The 16,285-nt window shown below is 63.4% G+C and overlaps 1 protein-coding gene across 1 annotated transcript in view; it reads right to left on the reverse strand.

Moving 5' to 3' along the window:
* MMD2 (monocyte to macrophage differentiation associated 2) overlaps positions 1-15,917 on the reverse strand; it is a 29,023-nt gene extending 13,106 nt beyond the window's left edge. The window contains 5 exon segments of the mRNA XM_036315049.1: positions 2,173-2,247; positions 3,090-3,123; positions 3,126-3,249; positions 3,983-4,064; positions 15,776-15,917. Coding sequence (XP_036170942.1) covers positions 2,173-2,247; positions 3,090-3,123; positions 3,126-3,249; positions 3,983-4,064; positions 15,776-15,819 — 359 coding nt within the window. The 5' untranslated portion in view covers positions 15,820-15,917.
* Positions 15,918-16,285: the final 368 nt, after the last annotated feature.

The raw sequence follows: 16,285 nt of genomic DNA on the forward strand, positions 1-16,285 counted from the left end.
TATTAGCTGATGTAATGAGACAGAAGGCCCGGTTTGGAATAGCCAAACAGAGAGCTTCCTGGGGCAAAAATGGAACAAACCTTTCTGTGGCTCCCCCTCCTCCAGGCAGCCCTCCGGCGGCCCCCACGCCAGCGCACTGCCTCCTCTGAGCGCCCATGGCTGAGTGCACACAGGCCCGTCCCACCGGGTACCACCGTCCTGTCTCAGACCCTCGTCCACCTACAGAACCTCAGTGTCCTGACCCCAGCACAGCCCAGCCACGCAGGCACGGTCAGCACACGTGAGTGGAAGGTCCACCCCGGCACAGGCCCTGCAGGCTCCCCGGCTCCCACGGGGTGGCCTGACGCTCAGGGCTTCTTCGTGCCAGAACTTTCGAACACTGAGTGACGTGCTGGGGGAGTGTAACCGGGCACACTCTGGGGAGGGTGCGCTGGCAAACAGGCCACAGATGACCGGGCCCCTCCCTGCCGCCCAGAAGCCTGCGTGAGTCTCGGCATTTATCCCGCAAGGGTGGGCTGGACGTCTGAAGCTGCTGTCCGAAGTCACAAGAGGTCGCCTCTGAGCAACCTCATCACATTCAGCCAACAGGTCCGCACACAGGGGCTCAATGGTACACAAACAAGGACAGTCATGCCCGGCCGGCGTGGCTCAGGGGTTGAGCATAGACCTGTGAACCAGGTCACGGTTCAATTCCCAGTCAGGGCACATGCCCGGGTTGTGGGTTCCATCCCCTGTCGGGAGCATGCAGGAGGCAGCCGATCAATGATTCTCTCACAATTGATGTTTCTATCTCTCTCCTTCTCCCTTCCTCTCTGAAATCAATAAATATATATATACATACTATATACATATATAGTCCCGGCTGCTGGTGCCATGGGACCCATCAGTGTACCTCCTGGTGAGTCCGATCGTTACGGCGTTAGGGCCACAGGCCGTTTATAATATAGATGTATTTTTTTAAAAAGGGCAGTCGAGTCCTAACCAGTTTGGCTCAGTGGATAGAGCGTCAGTCTGCGGACTCAAGGGTCCCAGGTTCAATTCCGGTCAAGGGCATGTACCTTGGTTGCGGGCACATCCCCAGTAGGGAGTGTGCAGGAGGCAGCTGATCGATGTTTCTCTCTCACTGATGTTCCTAACTCTCTATCCCTCTCCCTTCCTCTCTGTAAAAAATCAATAAGATATATTTTTAAAAATAAAAATAAAAAAGGACAGTCGAGGTGGCACTCTTTACGATAGCAGGAATGGAGTGTCCCGATGTGATAGACACCCATAAACGCAAGCGACCAGAGCACAGCACGCTGCTGTGAAAAGCGACCTCTTTGATGTGCGTGCGTGGACAGATGTCCCAGCGATGCGCTAGGACAGTGGTCGGCAAACCGCGGCTCGCAAGCCACATGCGGCTCTTTGGCCCCTTGAGTGTGGCTCTTCCACAAAATACCACGTGCGGGCGTGCACGGACAGTGCGATTGAAACTTCGTGGAACATGCGCAGAAGTCGGTTTCCGGCCTGGGCGAGTCTATTTTGAAGAAGTGGCGTTAGAAGACGTGGGGGGTGGACATAGAGAGAGGATGAACGGAAGGAGATGGACGGAACAAGTAAACAAGACGAGTGTGGACGGGAGAGTTGGAAGGGCTCGACCTCAGCGAACGCACCTCCAGCAGACTGAGGACATTTTTAGCGAAGGCCAGTTAGGAGTACCCTGATTAAGTTAATAACAATGTACCTACCTATATAGTTTGTTTAAAAAATGTGGCTCTCAAAAGAAATTTCAATCGTTGTACTGTTGATAATTGGCTCTGTTGACTAAAGAGTTTGCCAACCACTGAGCTAGGAGAAGGAACGCAACCTGCGGGGCAGTCGGCACAGCATCCTTCCTGCCGTGTTACGGTCGGAGAAAAGTGCTGTAAACGTTCACTTATAAACTCTAAGTGTGCACGCGTGTGTGCGTGTGTATGCACTGTCTGCATGGACAGTCACATAGGCACCTGTTTGCACACACTGGCCGTTTCATGCGGGAAACAGCTGGACACACAGGGGAGCTGGCACTAGAGCGGGGGAGGGGCGGCCGCGCGCTGTCTGTGCCGTCAGCGTGGTGCCCGCCAAACACAGAGCGATTCGAACAAGGACAGGAAGGGAGCCAGCCCACCCCGCGCGTGGCCGCAGGGCACTCACCAGGGCGCGTAGGAGGCCGCTATGAAGAAGTAGATGACCATGCGGTCACACATGTGCAGGCAGCGCTCCACCATCCTGGGCAGAGAAGGCGGCGTCACCCCGCAGCCGGGCAGCGCTGGCCCAGCGAGGGCCTGGCCGGGGCCCCGTCTGTCCAGCCACCCACTCGGCCTCGGCCTCCGTCTCCCCGCGACCAGGCTTTCAGGCCAGGCTCCCTACCACTGGGGTTAGCTGGGGCCGCCAGGTCCCTCCGAGGACCCTCCTCCCCTCCCCTCTGCGTTTCTATCGTACATCCTGGGCTTTCAGGAGATTGCAAGTAAGGAAAGAATTCTGTGGCTAAAATGCAAAACTATTAAACTCTGCGCCCCGCCCTGGCTGGCTTGGCTCAGTGGATAGAGTGTCAGCCTGTGGACTGAAGGGTCCCGGGTTCGATTCCGGTCCAGGGCACATGCCTGGGCTCGGTCCCCACTAGAGGGCATGCAGGAGGCAGCAGATCAGGGGTTCTCTCTCATCATCGATGTTTCTCTCTCTCCCTCTCTCTTTCTCCCCCTCTGAAGTCAATAAAAATTTATTTAAAAAATAAAATAAACTCTGTGCCCCCTAAAGACCCTCTGGATTCTGGCTTTGTGGTTTCGTGCCCAGGCTCTGGGGCCAGAAGGCCTGGGTTCGAATCCCAGGCCAGCGCTTAGGGGCTGTGACCCTGACCAAGTCCCCTCCCTGCTCGGGGCTCAGTCCCCGCCTCTGTAACAGGGGGGCATCAGCGACCATCGCAGGCGGCTGTGAGCGCTGGGTGGGTGCCTACGTGCAGGGCAGGAAGCGCCCAGCAAACAGCTGTTGGCAGCATCCCCGAGGGAACCCCGCCTCCCACCCCCCTCGGCCAGGTCCCTGCGCGGCAGGCCCTCCCGCGGGCGGCTGGGTACCTGAGGTGGCGCTTCTTCCGGGAGACCGTGTGACCACGGTGGACACCACGAAGAGCCCGCACAGGCCCAGGCCGTAGATCCAGGCGGAAACGGTCTCCCAGGCGTCGTCCGACAGGAGGTAGAGGTTGGAGCTGCCGAGGAAGCTGGGGATGATCCAGAGCTGGAAGCGGGGGTGCAGGCAGTGCTGGCTCGTGGTTCCGGTGGCCGGAACCCTCCCTCCCTCCCGCTCTCCTGCCCGCGGTGGGGACACCCTAACCTGCGCGTCCAGAGTGGGGACCGCCAGGCACGGGTGGCTGCGGGGCATTTTCTAGTAAACGTGACTTGTGCCACTGGGAAAAGGAATTTTTAAAAAATATATTTTATGGAGAATCGAACCTGGGACCCTTCAGTCCGCAGGCCAACGCTCTATCCACTGAGCCAAACCGGCCAGGGCTGGGCAAGGAATTTTACATTTTATTCATTAGACTGATTTCAGTGTCAATGTCCACAGCCACCGGAGGCCAGTGGCTCACACTGGACGGCAGCCCTGGGAACAGGCAGCGGGGGCCCCGCCTCCAGGGGCAGCTCCGGCCGCTCCCTCTGCTCCGCATCCAGGTCGCCGGCCCGAGGTCCCCAGGCGCCCCCTAGCCGCCGCCTCCGCCTCGTCACACATGCGGTCCCCACCATGTCCACGGAAACCCTGGTCCTCCAGGCCTTGGTGATGGCCATTTCCCGGGAGAGGCCCAGGCAGAGGCCGGCTCAGCGCCATGGCTCACCCTCCTGGGGCCACGGGGGCATGAGGAGCAGGCCGTGGGCCATCGTGTGGGCATCGCGTGGGCCAGAGACACAGTGCCTCCCCACCCCGACCTGGAGGTGCCCCTCAGCTCTCAGCCCCGCCCGGGGGGCCCACTCACAGCGTGGGTGGCACAGTTGGCCGCATGCTCGTACTCCGTGGGCTGGTACCTCTTGTGGGCGGGCACCCAGTGGTTCATGAACCTGGAAGGAGAGGCACCTTCCTGGAGCTCGGCCCCTGCGGTGGGAAGAGAGGGTCCCACTCCCCGCGCCCCCAATCTCTCCCTATCACATGTCTTGTACTATCCAACGCCTGATCCCCGGGGAGTTACAGAATGTGGCTGAAGGTCGGGGTGCTGCTGTTCTTTACTGTCACTGACACACAGTACAGCTCCCCAAGGGCACGCCTGACGAAGGGTGACATGCCCACGTGACCACCTCCGGGGAGACAGCTCATGCCCCACCCGTCCAGCCCTTCCCAGGGGACCATCCCCCAGGAAGCCACCTCCAACCTGGTCCTCGTGGGTGAGGCTCCCGCACTGCCTACCAATGGGAACCGCAGCACCAAAACCTCCCCCGAGACCCGTCACTACTGTGAAGACCCACAAAAATGGAAATGAGTGCAGGGCTCAGAACACGGGCCTCGATGCAGGGCAGTGCACAGAGCACGTATTGAGCACCTTATGTATACAAAGCATTTATCGAGCCTTCTGTATGCGGGGGCCATGCCAGCACAGTGCACAGAGCATTTATCGAGCACCTTCTGTATGCTGAGGCCATGCCAGCACAGTGCACGGAGCATCTATCGAGCACCTTCTGTATGCGGGGGCCATGCCAGCACAGTGCACGGAGCCTCCATTCTGTACGCAGGCGTCACGGTAGTCCAGCTAACTGAGTTTGTGGAGTATTTTCCACACTCGCCCGGGGAGCGTTAGTTGAGCACCTACCATGTGCGGGTGCTGGTGGGTGCTCTCGGAGCTCAGAGGAAGGACAGACAGAGTGCTCTTTCTCCCACGGTCCGAGCACCATGCGGGGGCGGATTAAACACTGGGCTTATGGTCACAGAGAAGGTGGGGGACCCACCCCTGGAAGTGGGGAGCCCACAGAAGCACAGACTCCTCAGAAACCAAAGCCACCAGCCCACCAGCCCACCTTCTTCACTGCGACCCCGGAGGACGTCCGTGGCCACAGCCGGCTCAGTAAATGACACGTCCTGACAACAAAACTAGTGCCATACGGCGGGTAGTGTCCCCTAAAACTCCGACGTCGCAGCCTGAACCCCCGGAGCCCGAGAGTGCGGCCCCACGCGGCCTCAGAGCTGCTGCAGGTGTGATTCACGAAGAAGAGGTCACTGCAGGGGGCGGGCCCTGCTCCGGTGGGACTGGATCCTCATAAAAGAGGGAGACACAGAGCCAGGGGCCACTGATGTCGGGGCAGAGATTGGCATGATTCTTCCACAGCCAAGGAATGAATGCCCAGGTGGCGGGCCCGCCAGAAGCTGGGAGACAGCCCTGCGGACTCGCTAGCGCCTCCCGGGACCCGGCTGCCCACACCCTGCTCTCTGCCCTCCAGAGCCGGGGAACGAAGTTCTGTTCTTGTTTTGTTTTAATATGTTTTTATTGACTTCAGAGAGGAAGGGGAGGAGAGGGAGAGGGAGAGGGAGAGGGAGAGGGAGAGGGAGAGGGAGAGGGAGAGGGAGAGAGAGAGAGAGAAACATCAATGATGAGAGAGAATCATTGATGGGCCGCCTCCTGCACACCCCACACTGGGAATCGAGCCTGCAACCCGGGCATGTGCCCTTGACTGGACTCGAACCCGGAACTCCAGTCCGCAGGCCGATGCTCTATCCACTGAGCCAAACAGGCCAGGGCTGAAGTTGCTGTTTTAAGCCACTTAAGTGCGTGCGGTCATCTGTTACCGAAGCCCTAGCGACACGAACACACGCACACCCAGTGTTCACACGGGTAGATTCCGCCCCGAGCCCCCGGACGGCGCCGATGGACACCTGCTGGCTGACCGGGCTGGGCCGGAGCCGAGGCCTTTCTCCCGCGGGAGCGGGGCTCATGCCGTTACCCGGCCCGGCCCGGCTGTCCTCTCTCCGTCTGGCCCTTTAACAAACACCATCCAAGCCCCCAGCGTGCCAGCCACCCGGTTCGAGGGTGATGATGCGGTTGCCGTGGCAACCCAGGATGGCTGGGCAGCTACTCCTTTATTTCTGGGCCCCACAAAACTTCCCTTGTCCCCCGCCCCACCCCACCCTGTGCGGTGGCAGCTACCGAATGCCCCAGAGTGACAAAGGCGGCGAGAGGAAGCCAGGCCGGGAGACAGGGCCGGGCCGGGCAGATGCCCAAGAACCCGGTTCCCACAGCCCACGGCGCCGGCTCCGCTCCTTCGCCCCGGCCTGGGCTCTCTCCGTGAACTCTGCGCAGGCGTTTTAAGAGGACAGTGAATTCATTTTTGTTTTCATTTTCCTTCTAATTTACATAAACTTCTTTTTCTTTCTTTGCTACAGTTGCATGGGTTTGGCAAATGTAGAGGGTCGTGTAGCCGTCACCCCTCAGGATCCTTCATCGCCCCCAACGCCCTCGTGTCCCCTGGTCCCCAGTCCTCCCCAGCCCTGTTCTCTGTCCCCACAGCGTCGCGTTTCCAGAAGGTCCCACGGGAAACGGAGTCCGAAGCCCTTTTTTTTTTAACGTCTAAAGAGGATTTATTATACCAAGTCCAAGTGCATTCTTAGGAGAAAGGAAACGCTCTGAATGCCCCAAGGGGGTTTTCTTATTTTCCTATTCAAAACGTGTTGAAGGCAAACGTGTTTTCTACAGTGAGGAAACGGGCCTCCTCGCGGTAACGCTGCCAGCCTGGCCACTCTCCACCCTCCCTCCTGCCGTGGCTCCTGCCGTGGCTCCTGCCGTGGCTCCCTGTGGGCGAGGTTCGTGGACCTGTGTCCGCGGTCCCCTCCCTTCACTGTGGGAATATGCCACTGTGCGCACGCATAACGGCCTGCCTATCCGCCCGGCAGGGACAGGGGGGCCCTCTGCACAGCTGAAATGCACAGACAAATGCAGAATGTTCTCCAGCTGAGCTGGCGGCCAGAGGTGGCCTGAGACTTTGGGAACGTCTCCTAAAGGGGCCGACGCCAGGTACCCGCAAGGAGGGACAGGGCCTTCCCGCCTCCTCTCTGGAGAACAGGGCGCCGTCCTGTGGCCAGCCTGCGCACTAGATGACCACGCGGCCACGGCGTTTGATGGGGGTGGAAGGGCGGCTCCGCGTGGAGGAGCCAGATGCCGGCAGGCAGGCAGCACAGAAGGGGAGTCCCCCCTGGACTGGGGAGGCAGGGGCTTTGGAACAAGGCTCAGCTGGGTGGGACAGGGCTGCACAGTCACCTCGCTGCTGTGTGACCTCAGGAAAATTACTGTGCGTCTCTGGGCTGCAGCTTCCTTCTATGTAAAAAGATGTAATAGTACCTCGCCTGCAGGTACCATGGGATCGTATGGCTCAAAAGCCCACACAGGGGTGCCTGGCACACAGCAGTGCTCAAAGGACGGGCGGTCTTTTCACCGCTCCCCGGAGAGCTCCCCCAAAGCGCCCAGGCGCCGCGTTCTTTCTGCTTCTGACCCACCCGCGTACTTCGGGTAGCGCGCCCCATTTAAAGCCCACGCCACCTGGCACGGTAGATGCTGTCCTCCACGCTGAAGATGAGGCTACAGGAGTTAGGCCAACGGTCCTCAATCTTGGCCCCTCACTAAGAATCACCTGGCGCCGGCTGGTGAGGTTCAGGGGTTGAGCATCGACCTATGAACCAGGAGGTCACAGTTCGATTCCTGGTTAGGGCACTTGTCCGGGCTGGGGGCTCGATCCCCCGTGGGGAGGGTGCGAGAGGCAGTTGATTATTCTCTCTTGTCATTGATGTTTCTAGCTTCCTCTCTCCCTCTCTTTTCCTCGAAGAAATCAATTAAAAAAAAATTTTTTTTTAAAGAATCACCTGGAAAGAGATGGATGGATTGACAAACCTTGGTCCATCCACACAATAGGATGCTATTCACACAGGACCCCAGGGGCACGGGATGAGCACCGGGCTCAGCAGGCCCGCAAACAGGATTCAACCCGCACGGCGCCTGGGTGGGGTGGTAGAGGCTGCCGGGCGCGCTGTGCGGCCAAGGACTCTGCGTGTGAGTCCAGGCCTGTCAGGAAGGAACGTGGATGAACCAGCCGTGTCTGCCGTGGGCACAGGGTGGGCACGAGGAGCCACCCTGGCTTCAGAGTCTCCGGATGCCTTCCCTGGCCGCCTCCTTGCCGACCCTCGAACCTGGTGACGACGCTGTACAGTGGGCAGGGCTGAGAGTGCATCTCACTTCACGCAGGAATGCAGACGTTAAACACGAACCAGGAAGTGGTGGGGCGAAGCCTGGCACGCAGACCTCCCACTGCCTCTGCGGCCCTGTCTGTGGTCCTGATGGGAGGGTTCTGCGGCAGCCTTTTACACTCTAGTATAATATACCCGGGCACCTCTCCAGGGTGGAGGGCTGCTGGTGGGCCTGGAGGCCAAGGAAGGGAAGGCACAGGGCCCCATCCCAGCTCCTGAAATACTGCCTCACTGGCTAGTGCTCAGTGCAGCCCTGACCACAGGTGGCCCATACCCCGCCCCCTGAACCCTGTCTTGTCAGTCCCTCCCACCCTGGAAGGTCCACACGAAGACTCCCAGGTCCCCTAGGCACAAGCCCAGGAGGACCCCGAGCACAAGGCCAAGAGCAAAGATGCCGGGCTGCTCCTGCGTGGGCTGGAAGATCCGGAGTCCGGGGGGAGGGGGGCCTGAGCCTTCCACCATCGGTTCTTCTGTGTAGACGTCCCTTTCCCTCTCTCAGCCGGGAACTATCAGCCTTCAGGACGCAGGTCGAAAGGCCCCCCTCTGAGCTTCCCTGATCCCTGCCCTCACCCCCCCCCCCCATGCACACCGGGCGGCAGCTGCCTTCTCTCCCCTCCTTCCTCCGTGGAGCGGCCTCGGCCCTGGCCCTCCCCCGGCCTCCCCCAAGTGCCTGCGGGACCCCCTCACAAGGCACGCGGTGTGTCCGGGGTGTTCAGGGTCTGCCTCCGCCCCTGCACTGCACACGGGCCAGGCCTGACGCGTCTTCGTCTTCCGGTCCCAGTGCAGGGCCAGCCGTGCTCGGGTGACTCCGGCAAAGAAGCCAATAATTCATCCTCTCGGAGTATGGATGACGTCGCAATTACTCCATCCTCTCGGAGTATGGATGACGTCGCAATTAGTCCATCCTCTCGGAGTATGGATGACGTCGCAATTAGTCCATCCTCTCGGAGTATGGATGACATCGCAATTAGTCCATCCTCTCGGAGTATGGATGACGTCGCAATTAGTCCATCCTCTCGGAGTATGGATGAAGTCGCAATTACTCCATCCTCTCGGAGTATGGATGACGTCGCAATTAGTCCATCCTCTCGGAGTATGGATGAAGTCGCAATTAGTCCATCCTCTCGAGCATCGATGACGTCGTGCAGCCTCCAGATGACATGTGGGCACAGTCCAGCCCTCAAAACCCTCCGGAATTTCTGGAATCGACAGGCTCCCAAGACATGGCTGGGTCCAGCCAGGACAAGTGTCGGCCCAAGGTCACACACTCAGCTGACTTGGAAAAGCAGAAGGTGTGAAAGGGGGCACCGGGGGCGCGACGGGGGAGGGGGCAATGTTATTTTTTCTGTGCCTAGAAATTTCCAGAAGAGGAGGTTTGAGGATAAAGTCGGGACGTGTCTACCCCTGGGAGCGGGGCGGGGACTAAAGGGGACGTGAAGGGGTTTCTTCGAAGGGTTTCGGGCGCTGGCAGCAGCGAGCGTCCGGTCCCAAGGGTGCCGAGCTGCGAGCTGTGGTGGGAAGGCCACCTCCCTGGGCGCAGGCCGGCGTACAGGGTGACGGACGGAGCAGACCGGCCCCTAGCAGGGCTGTACAGTGCTCTCCAAACCACTGCCCTGGCCCACAGCCCCTCTGCCCCAGGCGGGGCCCATCTGCTGACCCCGCCTGTCCACACCCCCAGGGCCTCCCTCCCGCCTGGGCTGAGCACCAGCAGCCAGGCCCGGCCTCGGACCTGCAGTCTCTCCCTGCCCTTCTGGCCTGGGCCGCGGGCCGGAGCCCCCAGGGAGAAGCCGGCCTCCTGTCCGAGAGGAGCCAGGCCCGGGGAGGCTGCGGCCACTCCTTCCGGCTGGGCCGGTGCCTGGTGGTGGCAGCCGAGTCCCCAGAACAGAGGACCCACAGAGATTTGTCCAGCGTACAAAGGGGGTCTGTCTGTCGGTCTGTCTCCCGAGGCGAGGGCAGCCCAGGGCGAGTGGCCCCAGCGCCCAGCCTCCCCTCTGCAGGCTGGCCCCGGGCTCTTTGTGTCATTCATGAACCCGGGCTCCGGGAAGGCAGGCAGCAACTTGGCTCCGGCCTTGGGAAACAGAACCGCGGAACCACAGCGCCTGGACCGGTGCCGCCTCAGAACTGAAATCAAAACCCCAGGAGAGAGAAGGGGAAACTGAGCAAGGGGTGGGGAGGGCCACGGGGGACGGCGCCAGGGCCGAGGAACCCGGGCACCGCCGTGCTGCACGTGACAGGCACCCCACAGGTGTGCGCCCTGCGGGACTGACCAGCTCGCCCCTGTGCGTGTCCCAGCAGCGGCCAGCCTGGGGACCCAGGGGTTTGAACAGCCCGCCCGCCCGCCCCTGCTCCAAGCGGCCTGGCTGGGGACCCAGGGGTTTGAACAGCCCGCCCGCCCCTGCTCCAAGCGGCCTGGCTGGGGAGTGGGGAGCAGAGGGACAGGACCTACGGCGTGGGGGGCTCGGACACCGGAGGGGGGACTGTGCACCCAAGGGTGCGTGTCTGCACTGCTGCTGACGGGCTCCTGGGTAACCCACTTCCTGTCTCCTGCACCTGCCGCCGCACAGGCCAGCCATCACTGGGCAGCCCTGCGGCCAGTCCACGCAAATGTCTCACATCGTCCTCCCAACAGTCCCCGGGGAAGCGTGCCTTCCGCGTTGCGCACATTTCTGCCCCGCACACCCTCACCCCACCCTCACCCGGGCGCAAGCCCCTGAGCTTCCACAGGCAGCGCTCTCCCGGGGCTGCTCCTCACCAGGACGGAGCGCGGGGAGGCGGGAAGTGGTGCTGGCCAGCCCTGTGCCCCGGCGCCTGACGCTCCTGGGCCGCGGAGACTGGACTGCGGCTCCGTAAGGAGCGGGTGGGATGCGGGTTAGACTCCATAGGAGCGGGTGGGATGCGGCTTGGATTCGGTGCAGCCAGGGGTCCCGGTGAGGGAGCGAACGTTCCTTGGTTGACCTCGGACAACCAGAGCCCCAACCATCCCCACGGCCCCTCCTGCTTGGACCCAACTGAGGACGTCAGCGGAACAGTCATTATCAAAATCAGAGCCAGGGTCCTCCCAGCGCCTCCTGGCTCCCAGTGCCCCCGCCTCTGGTGACAGAGCTGTAGGAGGGTCCCTGAAAGTGGGACCTGAGGGTGCAGGTACTGAGCCCCAGTCCCTCTTGGTATGAGCCAAGTCCCGGGGTCTGCGGGGACCGGGATCTGTGGGGACCGGGGTCTGGGAGGACCAGGGTCTGGGAGGACCAGGGTCTGGGAGGACCGGGATCTGTGGGGACCGGGATCTGTGGGGACCGGGGTCTGGGAGGACCAGGGTCTGGGAGGACCAAGGTCTGGGAGGACCTGGGTCTGGGAGGACCGGGATCTGTGGGGACCGGGGTCTGGGAGGACCAGGGTCTGGGAGGACCAGGATCTGTGGGGACCGGGGTCTGGGAGGACCAGGGTCTGGGAGGACCAGGATCTGTGGGGACCTGGGTCTGGGAGGACCAGGATCTGTGGGGACCGGGGTCTGGGAGGACCAGGATCTGTGGGGACCGGGGTCTGGGAGGACCAGGGTCTGGGAGGACCTGGGTCAGGGAGGACCGGGGTCTGGGAGGACCGGGGTCTGTGGGGACCAGGGTCTGGGAGGACCAGGGTCTGGGAGGACCAGGGTCTGGGAGGACCGGGGTCTGTGGGGACCGGGGTCTGGGAGGACCAGGGTCTGGGAGGACCAGGGTCTGGGAGGACCGGGGTCTGTGGGGACCGGGGTCTGGGAGGACCAAGGTCTGGGAGGACCAGGGTCTGGGAGGACCGGGGTCTGTGGGGACCGGGGTCTGGGAGGACCGGGGTCTGTGGGGACCAGGGTCTGGGAGGACCAGGGTCTGGGAGGACCAGGGTCTGGGAGGACCGGGGTCTGTGGGGACCGGGGTCTGGGAGGACCAGGGTCTGGGAGGACCAGGATCTGTGGGGACCGGGGTCTGGGAGGACCAGGATCTGTGGGGACCGGGGTCTGGGAGGACCAGGATCTGTGGGGACCGGGGTCTGGGAGGACCAGGGTCTGGGAGGACCTGGGTCAGGGAGGACCGGGGTCTGGGAGGACCGGGGTCTGTGGGGACCAGGGTCTGGGAGGACCTGGGTCTGGGAGGACCAGGGTCTGGGAGGACCGGGGTCTGTGGGGACCGGGGTCTGGGAGGACCAGGGTCTGGGAGGACCAGGGTCTGGGAGGACCGGGGTCTGTGGGGACCGGGGTCTGGGAGGACCAAGGTCTGGGAGGACCAGGGTCTGGGAGGACCGGGGTCTGTGGGGACCAGGGTCTGGGAGGACCGGGGTCTGGGGGGACCGGGGTCTGGGAGGACCAGGGTCTGGGAGGACCAGGGTCTGGGAGGACCGGGGTCTGTGGGGACCGGGGTCTGGGAGAACCAGGGTCTGGGAGGACCGGGGTCTGTGGGGACCGGGGTCTGGGTGGACCGGGGTCTGTGGGGACCGGGGTCTGGGAGGACCAAGGTCTGGGAGGACCTGGGTCTGGGAGGACCAGGATCTGTGGGGACCGGAGTCTGGGAGGACCAGGGTCTGGGAGGACCAGGATCTGTGGGGACCGGGGTCTGGGAGGACCAGGATCTGTGGGGACCGGGGTCTGGGAGGACCAGGATCTGTGGGGACCGGGGTCTGGGAGGACCAGGGTCTGGGAGGACCTGGGTCAGGGAGGACCGGGGTCTGGGAGGACCGGGGTCTGTGGGGACCAGGGTCTGGGAGGACCAAGGTCTGGGAGGACCTGGGTCTGGGAGGACCGGGATGTAGGGACCGGGGTCTGGGAGGACCAGGGTCTGGGAGGACCAGGGTCTGGGAGGACCGGGGTCTGTGGGGACCGGGGTCTGGGAGGACCGGGGTCTGGGAGGACCAAGGTCTGGGAGGACCAGGGTCTGGGAGGACCGGGATCTGTGGGGACCGGGATCTGTGGGGACCGGGGTCTGGGAGGACCGGGGTCTGGGAGGACCGGGATCTGTGGGGACCGGGGTCTGGGAGGACCAGGGTCTGGGAGGACCGGGGTCTGTGGGGACCGGGGTCTGGGAGGACCGGGGTCTGGGAGGACCGGGATCTGGGAGGACCGGGGTCTGCCGGGTCTTGGCCTCACTCAGACTTCCTCCAACTCTGTAAGCATCGCACCTGGTCCCACGGGACATCAGGGAGCCGGGAGGCCCAGCGCCCAGGGAAGCTAAGTAACCGGCTCACAGGGACCACAGACATACATTTCCATCCTGGCAGAAATCTCTCCTGAAGAGCACGTCCAAAGAATTAAAAGGAAAATTGTAATTTTAAAAACCCTTATGAATGTAAATTAAAGAAAATGTTAATGCCCTGGCCAGTTTGGCTCAGTGGATAGAGCATCGGCCTGCGGACTAAAGGGTCCCAGGTTCAATTCCGGCCAAGGGCACATGCCCAGGTTGCAGGCTCAATTCCGCGCCCCCCCAGTGGGGGGCATGCAGGAGGCAGCTGATCAATGATTCTCTCTCATCATTGAAGTTTCTATTTCTCTCCCTTCCTCTCTGAAATCAATTTTAAAAATACATTTTTAAAAATGTTAGTGGTGGCCTGAGAGCTACACTCTGCAAAGCGAGGTGGTACCATTGTCACGTGGCCGTGTGGGAGGCGGGAAGGCCCACAGGGATTAAGAGTCCCCCCTGCAGGCCGGCTCAGGGGAGGTGGGTGATGCATGGGACCTGCTTCGAAAGGGGCCTGGCTGGGATGGCTTCCCCAACCTCTGTGCGGGCTCGGCCCACAGCAGCCCCCCAAGGCACCCGCCTCTGTGAGCCCCGCCTCCCGCCACCCCTCCCCCAGCCGCTGTTCTATTGGACAGAACTGGGTTAAACTATTAAATTCACACAATCACGAAACCGTTAAGGACTAACCCGTGGACTGCACAGGAGTAAGGGCCAGGGAGTGGAAACGGTTCTCACCAATGCACCCGCGTCCTCCCTGGGCTCCCCACCAGGAAGCTGCATCAGCCAGGAGTGAGCAGCGCAGGGCCCCGCCCAGCCCCACAGGGCGCGCTAGTCCACTCCAGGGGGCAGCACCTGTGTCCCATCCACCGGTCACTTACGCCAACTTCCAGTCTTTCCAGGGCGCCAGCTAAGGCCCAGAGGCTGACACCTCCGGAAGGTTACACAGCAGGTGCCTCCTGCCCGTCTCACCGCACCCCCCAGCCCTGGGCTCCCCCCTCTTCAGGCCAGCACCACACCCTCCAGCCCTGGGCTCTCCCCTCTTCAGGCCAGCACCGCACCCCCCAGCCCTGGGCTCCCCCCCTTCAGTCCAGCACCGCACCCCCCAGCCCTGGGCTCCCCCCCTTCAGTCCAGCACCGCACCCTCCAGCCCTGGGCTCCCCCCCTTCAGTCCAGCACCGCACCCCCCAGCCCTGGGCTCCCCCCCTTCAGTCCAGCACCGCACCCTCCAGCCCTGGGCTCCCCCCCTTCAGGCCAGCACCGCACCCCCCAGCCCTGGGCTCCCCCCCTTCAGTCCAGCACCGCACCGGCTCCCACCTCACACCAGCACCAGGGCCCTGAGGACCCGGGATGGGTGCAGCCAGCCCTCCCGCCTTCAGACCCAGAGCAAATGGGCAGGGACTCATCCTCACGCCCTTCCTCTGCGCGGCCACGGTCCCCACGCAGGCGCTCCCCAACTTCATGAAGGAGACACTCAGAATCCCCCCAACTCCGAAAGCAGCGTGAGCCTGAGGGAAGGACGCCTGCTCCCGCCTGCCCTGCCCACTCCTCCGCCGCAGGAGCCTCTGGGGGCAGCTGTGCTCAATGTGACCAGGACCTTAGAAACTTTAGGGCCCAGGGACCCCCAACCATGAGCCGCATGGACGGGACTCTCACACTGATGCCAGCAGGGCTCCAAGCCACCTCCTGCCACTCTGCCGGGAGGCGAGCGGAGACCTGGGGGGAAGGTAAGAGGGGAGAAGAGGGGAGGAGAAGAGGGGGAGGAGGGGAGGAGCAGGGCAGGATGAGTAAGGCGGGGGTGGGGGTGGGGGCCCAGGCTGCATTCCCAGGACCCCCTGTCCTCCGGGCACCCCTGGGGCTGAAGGGCAACTTCAGGAACGGTTTCACGCGGCTTTCAGGTGAGCCCAAGCCCCCCAGCTCTTCCTAACCGAGCCCCCCACCCCGTGCCCCTTAATTAGGAGTCAGAGCTGCCCTCGGCTCAGCAATCCCCGGGGAGTGTCTGGCATCACCATTTACGGAGAAGGAAGTGAGCCTCCGGGACTTGGAGCTCACCCCGTGCAGAGGCCGTCCCGTACAGGCAGCTCTGCCTGGGCCCTGAGCCTCAGTTTCCCCGCCTGCTCGGAGGGGGCGGGGCGGGGGCACAGAGGCGGCGGCGGGAGGGGAGGGGCGGGCCACGCCTTCCTCGCGAACAGACCCGCGGGCGGACCCGGGGCGATGCCTCTGCGCGCGGCGCCCGGGCTTCCGGGGATCAGCGCCCTCAATCCTCGCGGGGCCCCGGGTGGGGACTCACCCTCCCCGCTTCGCTCACCGGGAGCTGGGGCTCAGAGCCGGGCGCTGGGAACCCCGCCCCGCCCGCTCACCTGGCGAGGGTGGTCGCCTGGAAATCCGGGAGCCGGGGCAGCATCGCGGGCGTCGGCGGCCAGCCCGGCTCGGAGGACGCGCACCGGGCGGCCCGGGGAGGCGCGGCGCGGCGGGCGCAGCAGACGGGCGGGCGCGGGGCTCGGGGCGCGGGGCGCGGGGCGCGGGGCGCGGGGCGCGGGGCGCGGGGCGCGGGGCGCGGGGCGCGGGGCGCGGGGCCGCCGACGCCAATCCCGAGCGGATGGAGGCGGGGCGGGCGGGGGGCTCCCGGCCAATCGCCTGGGCGTCGTCCCCGTGCGGGGCGGACCCCTCGCCGGAGGTGGGGGACCGGCGCGGGAGGGGCGGGGGGCTGCTCTCCCGGGTCCGCTCTGCCCTGCGCGGAGCTTTTCATCAGAAGGCGGGGGCCCGGGGCTGGAAGCGGGGACACCCTGCGCGCCCGCCCGCCCGGCGTGGCCGCCCCCAGTGGACCCGTAGCTCGCGCTTCCCCAGCGCCAGCGCCAGGTCTCTTTGAG

Source organism: Myotis myotis, unplaced genomic scaffold (assembly GCF_014108235.1).
Source record: "Myotis myotis isolate mMyoMyo1 unplaced genomic scaffold, mMyoMyo1.p scaffold_m19_p_6, whole genome shotgun sequence".
Taxonomy (NCBI): domain Eukaryota; kingdom Metazoa; phylum Chordata; class Mammalia; order Chiroptera; family Vespertilionidae; genus Myotis; species Myotis myotis.